Raw genomic sequence first — 12,505 nt, forward strand, 5'->3', positions numbered from 1 at the left:
GGACTGGGGCGACACTGGGCTATATCGCTGGCTTTGAAAGCAGACCAAGCAGGCCAGCAGCACGGTTCGATTCCCGTAACAGCCTCCCCGAACAGGCGCCGGAATGTGGCGACTAGGGGCTTTTCACAGTAACTTCATTGAAGTCTACTCGTGACAATAAGCGATTTTCATTTCATTTTCAAATCCCTTGAGGGTAGAGGGAAGGCTGAAGCAGGGCAGGCTGAAAGGAAGCCATTAGCTACCTTGGGCCTCTTCTCGCTTGACCAAGCATGCCCATGACTGAGCATGACACGCACAAGTTAAAATCATGTCAAGGGGCTAGTTGTGCCAAGGGACTCCAGTGATCACACATTAACAAAGCCCCTCCCAGTCTGTGATAGGTGCCTTGCCCCAATCCAAACGTGTACGATTAAAAAGCATTGGGCAACTGGGTTTGTGTCGACTTCCTGTTCAACCTGCCTGCCCCCTTCCCGTCCAGTAGGTGGAGCTATAATTGAACTTTAAGCCCCTCTGTAAAAATGGTGGTCCAGCCCTCAGGGTTCTCTTTGTCTATTGATGAAGCACATATTTGAAAGCACAACTACTGATATTGGGCAGGATTCTATAGTTCCCCCGGCCGCGTGTTTTTCGGGGGCGCACCGTTCGCTGGTGGTGTGTTTCTATCTACTCGCCACTTGTCAATGGGATTTCCCATCGAAACCACCCCCACACCACCGAGAACCTCGTTAGTGGGGATGAGCTGCCGAGGGGAAAACTGAATTCCGACCATTGTACTCGGTGACTCCAAACCCATTTGTTTCTCTTCCAATTGAAACAGAAACGGAAGTGAATAAAGATCCTGAAATATTTTCACGATCCAAGATTGATATTGGTTGAATATTAACCAAGTATGTGTGCGGTTACACACTAATTACGCCCTGTACCATTTGACTCTTCAGTTTGTTATCAATCGATTTGGCACTATCTGTTTCCCGTGGCTCGTTGTTGGGCACGTTTGAGAGCCAGCTGTCCAAAGCATCACTGCCACTCCGGAAATCGGCATAGGCACTCTTCGCCTTTTGTAATTTTTCAGACCTGTTTAAACACAAGAACAGGAAGAGTTCGCAACACTCATTGACGACGTAATGAGAAAATGCAATTAAAATGAAGTTTTAAAACGAGTTCTGTCACTCACTCCACGCAATAGGACCAGTGGAGTAAGGGAAAGCCATTTGACACCTCAAGCCTGCCCCACCATGCAATAAGATCATGGCTGATCTAATCGTGGCCTCAACTCCACTCCCCCGCACCCCCCCCCCCCCCCCCCCCCCCCCACCACCACCACCACCATCACACCCCCACCCCACCACTCCCCTACCACCATCACCCATACACACGCCTCCGGACCCCCATCACCACACCCCCACCCCGCCACACCCCTACCGCCATCACCCATATACACACCTCCGCACCCCCACCACCACATCCCCACCCATCACACCCCCACCCATCACACCCACACCACCACCACCCATACACACACCTCTGGACCCCCACCACCACACTCCCACCCCGCCACACCCCTACCACCATCACCCACACACATACCTCCGGACCCCAACTACCACACCCCCACCCCACCACACCCCTACCACCATCACCCATATACACACCTCCGCACCCCCACCACCACATCCCCACCCATCACGCCCCCACCCATCACACCCACACCACCACCACCCATACATTGGCCTCTGGACCCCCACCACAACACCCCCACCCAGCCACCCACCTACCACCCAGCCAAGATGAAGCTCAGTCATTAAGTTTACTTTTGAAATAAATTTAGACAGCAGTAATAGTGCTACAGAAATAATGTGGCCTTCAGACTAACGGGGTCCTGTATGCAACTTTTCTAAGGATCCAAAATGGAGGGGGTGGGTGGCACGGCGGCGCAGTGGTTAGCACTGCTGCCTCACGGCACTAAGGGTCCGGGTTCGAATCCCGGCCTCGGGTCACTGTCCATGTGGAGTTTGCACATTCTCCCCGTGTCTGCGTGGGTTTCACCCCCACAACACAAAGATGTGCAGGGTAGGTGGATTGGCCACGCTAAATTGCCCCTTAATTGGAAAAAAAGAATTGGGTACTCTAAATTTATTTTAACAAATGGAGAGGGAGAAGAGACAACAAAATAACAACGGTCTCGCTCCTTAGCTGTGAATCGACAGGAGAGAAATGGGATAAAAATGTTCCCCAGTGTCCAATCAATCCTATGAAAATACACTGAAGTATAGGAATACTTCCTGATTTGCTGAAATACTTTTAAACACACACATTGCCTTTCGCAGCTTGTTGAGCGCTGGCATGGACCGCTTCTGATGGGCAGGAGTATTAAGGGGCATATAGTCTAGGCTGACACTCCAGTGCCATACTGAGGGAGTGCTGCACTGTCACAGGTGCTAACTTTTGATGAAACACTGGGCCGAGGTTGCACCCACTGTCTGCTCTCTCAGGGGGACATAATGGATTTGAAGAAGACCCGGGAAGTTCTCCCAGGTGCCCTGGCCAATACTTATCCCTCAAGGAAAAGATTATCTGGCCAGTATCACATGGCTGTTTGTGAGATCTTTCTTTGGGTAAACTTGCTGCTGAATCTCCTAGAGCGATTACACTTATAGTTTGCTGGTAGTAAAAGGTCCTTGTAGCGGCTTGGGGGGAATGGTTGGTGCTGTATCTGTTCCTTATTTAAGCCCCTGATCAGCTGCTGGCTAGTTTGATTATTCAGATAAAACAAAAAAAAAGAGTTCAGGGGAAACTGGGAACCAACCGGATGTCCAGTTGCTTGTTGAGGTTGTCATAGCGCTGGTTGAGCTTCTTGACCTCAGCGGCCTGTCGCTCGACATCCGGGCAGTGCTCCTGAAAGTTGTCGGTCAGGGCCTTGCAGCTTCTCTTCACAGCGTTCAAATTCTGCTCAGCCTCCTGCAGAATTGGCCTCTTGGATTTCAGCTCTGAGCGCATGGTCTGGTAGAAAAGTAAAACGCTGGATTACACAAAACAACCAAAACACAACTTCCTACCTGTGCCAACACTCCTATTCCGCAATCCGATCTTAACATGAAGCGTCGACATAATTGTGGAGCGTTGAGAAAACGTGGAGCGGAAACCGGCCAGTCAGAGCGTAATTAGTCTTGATCAATCTTCGATGGGAAATTTAATTTTTGATGTGCGCGGACAATAAAGAGATTGAAAGCTGGAAGCATGATAAACGGGAGAGGAGGGTGAAAATGCAAATGAAATGTGAGGATGTGTGAAGGCGGTAAAGAGAAGAAATATGCAAATCGAGGGAATCAAAATGATTTATATCAATGCCCAGGGTATCCATCTCTTCCTTTGTGTACTTTGACCCAACAGAACATTTGTGCCCATTGACTTCCATTGGATCGGTCCATGGTTATTCTTGGCAAAGTACTGCAGTAGTTTGCTGTTACCTTCTGCATTATGGCTGACCAGAAACCTCTTCCCATCTTACCACCTACCATCAGGAATATTGGAAGGATTTACAAGCTGATAATCAAGCTAAAAACAGTAAGTGCTGGATAAACCCAGCAGGACTGGCAGCACCTGTGGAGAGGGAAACAGAGTGAACGTTTCGAGCCGTCATCGCCCTTTCTGTTCAGATTTCCAGCGGCTGATTTTGCTTTTATTTAATCCGTTTGGCCGGGTTATGAAAGTACCATCTGTTGCCACCAAGTCCTGAAGTGGGTCTTGAGCTCAGAGCTTCTGACCCAGACACAGGGACGTTGTGTGGCACTACCACCGTGCTAAATGGGATTGGCTTCGAACAACTCAAGACTGGGCATCCATGAGGCGCTGTGGCCCATCAACAGAATGGTGTTCAATCACAATCTGCAACCTCATGAACACGACATATCCCCCACTCTACCATTACCACCAAGCCAAAGGATCCACCCTGGTCCAAAGGAGAGTGCTGGACAGCATACCAGGCATACCTAAAAATGAGGTGTCAAGCTGGTGAAGCTACAACACAGGACTAACTGTGTGCCAAACAGCATAAGCAGCAAGTAATAGACAGAGCTAAGCGATTCCCCAACCAACGGATCAGGTCTAAGCTCTGCAGTCCTGCCATGAATGGTGGTGGACAGTTCAACAACTTACTGGAAGGAGCCACCACAAATATCCCCATCCTCAATGATGGAGGAGCCCAGCACATCTGTGCGAAAGACAAGGCTGAAGCATTCACAACAATCTTCAACCAGAAGTGAATGATCCATCTCGGTCTCCTCTGGAGGTCCCCAGCATCACAGATGTCAGTCTTTAGCCAATATGACTCACTCCACATAATATCAAGAAACAGCTGAATAACTGGATATTGCAAAGGCTACGGGTGCTGACAATATCCCGGTAATAGTATTGAAGATTTGTGCTCCAGAACTTGTACCAACCTTGGCCATGTGGCTCCGGTATAGCTACAACACTGGTATCTACCCGGCAATGTGGAAAACTGCACATGTGTGTCCTGCACACAAGAAACAGGACAAATCCAACACGACCAATTACCGCCTTACTCTCCATCATCAGCAAAGTGATGGAAGGAGTCATCCACAGTGCTGTCAAGCGGCCCTTACTCAGCAATAACCCGCTCACAGACGTTCACTTTGGGTTGAGCCAGGGTCACTCAGCTCCTGACCTCATTACAGTCTTGGCTCAAACATGGACAAAAGAGCTGAATGCCAGAAGTGAGGGGAGAGTGACTGCCCTTAACATCAAGGCAGCATTTGACCGAGTATGGCATCAAGGAGCCCTAGCTAAACTGGAGTCAATGGGAATCAGGGGGGGGGACTCTCCACTGTTGGAATCATACCTGACACAAAGGAAGATGGTTGTGGTGGTTGGAGGTCAATCATCTCAGCTCCAGGACATCACTGCGGGAGTTCCTCAGGGTAGTGCCCTCGGCCCCAACCATCTTCAGCTGCTTCATCATAAGGACAGAAGTGGGGATGTTTACGGATGACTGCACAATGTTCAACACCATTCACGACTCCTCAGATAATGAAGCAGCCCGTGTCCAAATGCAGCAAGACCTGGACAATATCCAGGTTTGGTCTGACAAGTGGCAAGTTATATTCACGCCACAAAGTGTCAGGCAATGACAAACTCCTACAAGAGAGGATCTAACCACCACCCCTTGACATTCAATGGCATTACCATTGCTCAATCACCCACAATTAACATCCTGGGGGTTACCATTGATCAGAAACTGAACTGTACTAGCCACATTAATACTGTGGCTACCAGGGCAGGTCAAAGTCTAGTAACCGTACGGTGAGTAACTCACCTCCTGACTCCTCAAAGCCTGTCCAGCATCTACAAGGCACAAGTCAGGAGTGTAATGGAATACTCTCCGCTTGCCTGGATGAGTGCAGCTCCAACACTCAAGAAGCTCAACACCATCCAGGACAAAGCAGCCTGCTTGATTGCTCCCCCTTCCACAAACATTCAATCCCTCCACCACCGATCAACAGCGGCAGCCGTGTGTACCATCGACAAGATGTACTGCAGTAACTCGCCAAGGGTCCTGAGGCAACACTTTCCAAACCCAGGACCAGTAGCATGTAGAACGATACGAGCAGCAGATACCTGGGAACCCCACCACCTGGAGGCTCCCCTCCAAGTCACCTACCCCCTCGACTTGGAAATATATCGCCGTTCCTTCACTGTTGCTGGGGTAAAATCCTGGAACTCCCTCCCTAACAGCACTATGGTTGTACTTATACTCCAAGCGGTTCTAGAAGGCAACTCATCACCACCTTCTGAAGGGCAGCTAGGGATGGGCGATAATGTTGACCCAGCCAGCGATGCCCACATCCCGTTTTAATGAATGTTACCCACTGCGCCACAATCCTCCCATCCAGAGTATAGGAAATAAAATTGGAAACTAAAATTGGAAAATAGAGAGCTAGCTCAGGGTTGACAAATGCACTATTTATCTGATAACATTGTGAGGAAGGAAGGATGGGAAAGTTGGAAGGAGAACAATTATTGGAGGCATTAAATAGAGGCACTAAAACACAAGGATTTAAATTGAGGTGGGTGGCAAAAAGAATGCTCGGGATTGGATTGCAACTTAATGAGGAATGGCAATAAGGGATTGCTCACACGGCAGGTGACAAAGGGCAGGTGAGAAAGGCTATTTTCTGGGTTTAACCACTTTTGCAGAGCAGCCCACCTGAGCCACATTGTGTTTGAGCATTGTATTATAGGAGATAGCACTCACCTCAAGCTCGTTCTTCTTGGTATCCAGCCCCCAGATGCTGTCTGGCACGGTCTGATCCTTGACCAGTTTGTTTTCGTATTCCGACAAAGTGTTTCTGGCTTTCTGGAGAGAGTTCTCCAACTTGTGAGCCGCCTGAACCCTGTGAAGATTTGCACAGCAGTGTGCCTGTCATTCATTGTACTGGGGCAAAGGATCACACATCAAGAGTAAAACCTGCATCATGTACAAAGGTTCGGGGGGAAAGCAAAGTACGCAGTACACATCTGCAGAAATTCACCAATTTCACACTGCACGCAGGAGCATTGCTCAATGGGTTCATAAGTGCGAGATAAGGCTCCAGCACTATCGTCCAGACTCGCCTGGGATCCTTCTGTGCTCTAACCCGTGCTACGGTTTAATCTAATTTACAAGCATGATATCAGTGAATCGATCCTGCAAATGTGAATGGCAACAATGGTTCACATACAAGAAGATATACATGTTACTTGTTGAGGGGTGAGCTGATAAAGGTCTACAAGATTATGCGGGGCATGGATAGAGTGGATGGGCAGGCACTCTTTCCCAGGGTGGAGGGGTCAGTCGCCAGGGGGCATAGGTTCAAGGTCTGTGGGGCAAGGTTTAGAGGAGATGTGCGAGGCAGGTGTTACGTGAGTGTGGTGCCTGGAATGCGCTACCAGGGGAGGTTGTGGAAGCAGATACATTAACGGCGTTCAAAAGGCATCTTGACAAACACATGGATGGGATGGGTATAGAGGGATACGGCACAAGGAAGTACTGAGGGTTTTGGCAAAGGTTGGTATCATGGCCGGTACAGGCTTGGAGGGCCGAAGGGCCTGTTCCTGTCCTGTATTGTTCTTTGTTCTTGAATGAACGTGTGTGACTGTACCAAATGTAGAGAGCATTAACTTTAGTCAGTATATGTCGTAATGTACAATTTTTGGAGGGGGGGGGCAAACAGCTGGGAGGCACTCTGCAATTTAAAAAAATCATGATTTCAATGGAAAGAAAATTGGGCGGGTGTACAATGGGCTGTAAATTTGTTCTTCCTTATTTTACACCCAATGTGTCCTTATAAACAAATAGAATAAGGTCAGTTAGACAGAAGACATTTCATGAATTCCCCTAGAAACCACAACATCTAGATTTGGCAGGTCCTGAACATTTTCACCCGGATAAAGAACTGTGTAGCTACGAGGATAGATTGGTCAGGTGGGGACAGTTTTCCTTGTGGAAATGAAGGCTGAGGTGGACGTATTCATGATCCTGAGGAGTATGGACAGGGTGAATACTGAAACCGATCCTGCACAAGAGAGGATCATGGACCACAGGGCACAGATTCAAAGTAATTCGCAAAAGGGGTAAAAGCGATGCGAGGAAAGAATGTTTTCACCCAGAGGGTGGTTGGAGTCTGGAGGAGGCAGGTTCGATCGAGGTATTTGCAAAGGAATCGGATTGCTACCTGAAAATAAAGAATGTGCAAGGTTACGGGGATAAGGCAGGGGATTAGGATTAGGTGGAATGCTCTTTCAGAGAGAGGTGGCACAGTAGCATAGTGGTTAGCACTGTTGCTTCACAACACCAGGGACCCGGGTTCGAATCCTGGCTTGGGTCACTGTCTGTGCGGAGTCTGCACGTTCTCCCCGTGTCTGTGTGGGTTTCTTCCGGGTGCTCCGGTTTCCACCCACAGTCCAAAGATGTGCAGGTTAGGTGGATTGGCCATGCTAAATTGCCCCGCAGTGTCTAAAAGTTTGGTGGGGTTGCTGGGTTACAGGGATAGGGTGGAGGTGTGGGCTTAGGTAGGGTGCTCTTTCAGTGGCATGTGTAGACTCGATGGGCTGAATGGCCTCCTTCTGCACTGTAAAAATTCTGTGATTCTGGGGCAGCACGGTGGCGCAGTGGGTTAGCCTTTTTGCCTCACGGCGCCGAGGTCCCAGGTTCGATCCCGGCTCTGGGTAACTGTCCGTGTGGAGTTTGCACATTCTCCCCGTGTTTGCGTGGGTTTCGCCCCCACAACACAAAGATGTGCAGAGTAGGGGGATTGGCCACGCTAAATTGCCCCTCAATTGGAAAAAATGAATTGAGTACACTAAATTTATATATTTTTTAAAAGATTCTGTGATTCCCACCCAATATCAAACTCTCTCCCTGGATTCCCCTGAAGAGAGTATGTAACGGAATAATCCAGGGGCTTTAATTCTCAACTGTTGTGCTCCAAGGTCTGACTGCGAATATTCACACAATACAAAGTTAATGATACTTACTTCTCCTCAGAACTGTTGAGCAGGAGGCTGACCTGGTCAAACTTGTTGTTTGTGTCGTCCAGTTTGGTGCGGAGCTGCGGTGCGCCAGCCACCTGTGGGTTCTGTGACAGGAAACCCTGACATTCTCTTTCCTTCGACAGCTTTGCGATTTCAATCTGGCCAACGGAACCACTGATGTTCTGGAAGACCCGAAAAAAAGATCGGTATAAAAAAAGAGCCGGTTCGATGTTATCCACATTTCGGAAGTGCTCATCCGTTTAAAATGACCCACTCCCTCCAACATCAAAAAAAACCCAAAAGTCAATCTGATTCGCATTGAAATACTTTGCACGCTTTTATTTCGTCGGCTGGTCGAAATCAACGGGGGTTCATCAAAGATGCTATCCGCTCCAGGATTTATGGAGATAGTGCAGGGAGCGAACTGTTCATTCATCAGGAGTGTCCGAACAGTGAACTATCCGGGAGAAGGGCAGCACGGTGGCCTAGTGGTTAGCACAACCGCCTCACGGCGCTGAGGTCCCAGGTTCGATCCCGGCTCTGGGTCACTGTCCGTGTGGAGTTTGCACATTCTCCCCGTGTCTGCGTGGGTTTCGCCCCCACAACCTAAAACTGTGCAGAGTAGGTGGATTGGCTATGCTAAATTGCCCCTTAATTGGAAAAAATAATTGGGTAATCTAAAATTTAAAAAAAAAACTATCCGGAGATCATCAAAAAGACCAACAATAGACCAAACTAACAAGGGAGTCAAAGGTTATCGGGGGTAGGCAGAATGTGGAGTTAAGGCCACAGTCAGATTGGTCACGATCTTATGGAATGTTGGAGCATGCTCGATGGGCCTACTCCTATTTCCAATTTCTATGCTCGTATGTAACAATTTGCACAGCACTTGATGAAGAAGTGTCCCCCCCACCCCCACCCTACTGAAACATCAAGTGTAACAACAGCAAGATAATTTGACCAATCAGCAATGTGAACACACATAAAACAGCTCCAAGACTTCTTAAAACAAGTAGCTAAAATAGGATTTGATGTTTGTCAAACACAATATTTTTCTTCATAATTTAAGCTTAAATACACCTACTGACCCAGGGATCACCATTTCTAAACTGAAGTCACTTTTATCCTTCCCCCGTTCCATGTTGGTTAGCTGCACAGTATTGGCATCTGAACATTGAAATCTATCAGTATCGCAATGCTGCCCATCTCTGACAATTCATATTCATATGCCCGTGCTGGGCGGCACGATGGCACAGTGGTTAGCACTGCTGCCTCACAGCACCAGGGACCCGGGTTCAATTCCAATCTCGGTTGACTGTGTGGCGTTTGCACTTTCTCCCCATGTCCGCGCCCATTTCCTCCGGGTGCTCCGGTTTCCTCCCACAATCCAAAGATGTGCAGGTTAGGAGGATTCGCCATCATAAATTACCCAGAGTATCCAAAGATATGCATGTAACTAGATTGGCAATGCTAACATTGCCCCTTAGTGTTCAGAGGTTAGGTGGGGTTACGGAATAGGGCGGGGGAGTTGACCACGGGTAGAATGCTCTTTCAGAGGGTCGGTGCAGACTCGATGGGCCAAGTGGTCTCCTTCTGCAGAGTAGGGATTCCATGCAATTGGTCGTAGACTTCCACCTACATCTCAACAGAACGTGCAATTGCTGTGAATCAAGCTCAGTGGCAGCAATCGTATCTCTGAGTCAAAAGGTTGTGAGTTGAAGCTTTAGTCTAGGGTTTAAGGGCATGATCTAGGTGGAAAATTCAGTTACACGGTTGGAAGGTGATATGTCTGCCTTCTCAGGGGAATGTAGAGGTCATATCACGGCATTGAGAGTGCTCCTCATGTACTAGCCAACAGTTATCCTGCAACTCACCCCACCACAAGAGATTATCCTGTCAATTATCTCAATTCCATTTGTGCAAATTGGCTACTGTGTGCCCAACATTGCTTCAACGTGAAAGTACACTCTAAGATTGTGAAAAGTGCTTTGTATGCGAATGCAAATTCTCTGTTTGTCCTTCATTCCAGAAACTGAGTTTACCTTCAGGTCCTGAAGACGTTCTTTGCTGTCCTGGATTGGTTTCTTCTGCTCCAGTGGTGGTCGTGTACAGGACTGAATTGCCTTTTCCTGCTTGACCACATTGTTCTGAATTTTATCCAAATCCGACAGAAGTTTCAGACATTGGGAATCCTGGGAATCTGCCCGTGTGTAATTAGATACAGTTAAAAATGACACGGTATCAACTTCTCTGTCGCTTCTGTTATGGGCCAGGATTTAGAGATTCCCAAATGTATCATGGAATTCACCTGACCCACAACTTTTACTAGATTGTGGTATGGGGAGCCCACGGCCCACTCTACAGGTGTGGTAGAGCAGAAATTGAAAAGTATTTTTTTAAAGCAAAACAATGTTTATTCTATGAACTCAAGTTAACCTTTTTAAAATATACAGTGAACATCTTAGCAACCATCAATTCAAATACAACCCCCAAAGACTACAACACTAAGCTTTCCTTTTTAACATCCATACCTTTTACCAGAAGCATATCAGGTTAAAGTCACTACACTGTTATTAGTTTCAAATCACCAGGATCGATTTACAGTCTTTAGATTATAGAGAGAGAGACCAATACACCTTCTGGCTGTGGCTGCAGCTATCCAGCTTTGAAAACGTAACTAAAACACACCCCGCAGCCTGCTCAAAAATGAAAGTAAAAAGCTGACAGACAGCCCAGCTCCACCCACTGTCTGACATCACTGCAGTTATAAACAGCCATTTCTTAAAGGTACTCTCACTACAGATATTTATATACACGCCCATTTATACACACCCATTTCTGAAAGGTACTCTTACATGACACTTCCCCACTTTCAGAATATGACGCAACCCATTTCAAACCATCCCAAATATAATGACTTCTGTCGGTCTTGTCCCATTTGGCTAACGACCGTTTTTCTCCAGTGGTCAGTCCATGGACAATGGTCTAGTCCATTAAGATTCCGACGACTTCATTCTGCCTACGACCTAAATGGGTAAGCTGTAGTCAGATGTTGTAACTGGGAGGATATCAGTGTTTTCGCCAGAGGGGAAGGGCCAACAACTCACGAGAATTTAATCCCATCCATCAAAGGAACTAAGGTGAAGCTGAAGCAAGGTGAAATGTGGGCAGCAACACTCATCCTGAATCGAACGTTTGCACAGTTGCCATGTGTTTCCAATGTACAGAGGTGGATTTGGATCAGCTCCCAATCTTTTTAGATAGGAAAAAGGAAGAAAATCCCTACAGATACTTGAATTACTTTTACATTGCAATCAGGACGTTTAGTATCAAATAAAGCTGATAGTGGCATAATGCTCATTAAAACATAGTTCCGTCCCAAACCCTCGAAGTGCTGAAATAGAGTTAGTGCAGCTCTTGCGTTCCTGGTGTAACTAGTACAGAAGGAAACAGGGGCGATTCTCCGAGCCCCGGGCCGGAGAATCGCTGTAACCGTGCCACGATGCCCCGCGCCGGGCCGGAGAATCGCTGCAACCGTGCCACGATGCCCCACGCCGGGCCGGAGAATCGCTGCAACCGTGCCACGATGCCCCACGCCGGGCCGGAGAATCGCTGCAACCGTGCCACGATGCCCCGACGCCGGTGCGAGATTCTCTGAGGTGCGGAGAATCAGCGCCATTTGCGCCGGCACGTTTGACACGGCGCCGGCCGCGGCTGCTGGAATCGGTGGGGCCGCTGATTCTCCGGCCCAGATGGGCTGAGCGGCCGCGCCGATATGACAGAGTCCCGCCGCCGCCGTTCACCCCGGTCCCTGCCGGCGGGAACTCTGCCGGAACGCTCAGGGGGGGCGGCCTGTGGGGGGGAGAGGAGGGGTGGGCTCCTTCGCGGGGGGGGGGGGGGGGCTCCGAAGGTGTCTGGCCCGTGATCAGGGCCCACTGTTTGGCGCGTTGCCCCCCCACCGGCCTACTTCCTG

At 48.6% G+C, this 12,505-nt stretch overlaps 1 protein-coding gene across 1 annotated transcript in view; it reads right to left on the reverse strand.

The window, feature by feature from the left end:
- Positions 1-12,505, reverse strand: part of ppl (periplakin) — a 90,831-nt gene that overhangs the window by 10,059 nt on the left and 68,267 nt on the right. Inside the window, exons 15-19 of the mRNA XM_038819489.1 lie at positions 10,575-10,732; positions 8,536-8,714; positions 6,275-6,413; positions 2,807-3,000; positions 924-1,074 (exon numbers count right to left, since the gene is read on the reverse strand). Coding sequence (XP_038675417.1) covers positions 924-1,074; positions 2,807-3,000; positions 6,275-6,413; positions 8,536-8,714; positions 10,575-10,732 — 821 coding nt within the window. The remainder of the gene's footprint in view (positions 1-923; positions 1,075-2,806; positions 3,001-6,274; positions 6,414-8,535; positions 8,715-10,574; positions 10,733-12,505) is intronic.

Source organism: Scyliorhinus canicula, chromosome 15 (assembly GCF_902713615.1).
Source record: "Scyliorhinus canicula chromosome 15, sScyCan1.1, whole genome shotgun sequence".
Classification (NCBI taxonomy): Eukaryota; Metazoa; Chordata; class Chondrichthyes; order Carcharhiniformes; family Scyliorhinidae; genus Scyliorhinus; species Scyliorhinus canicula.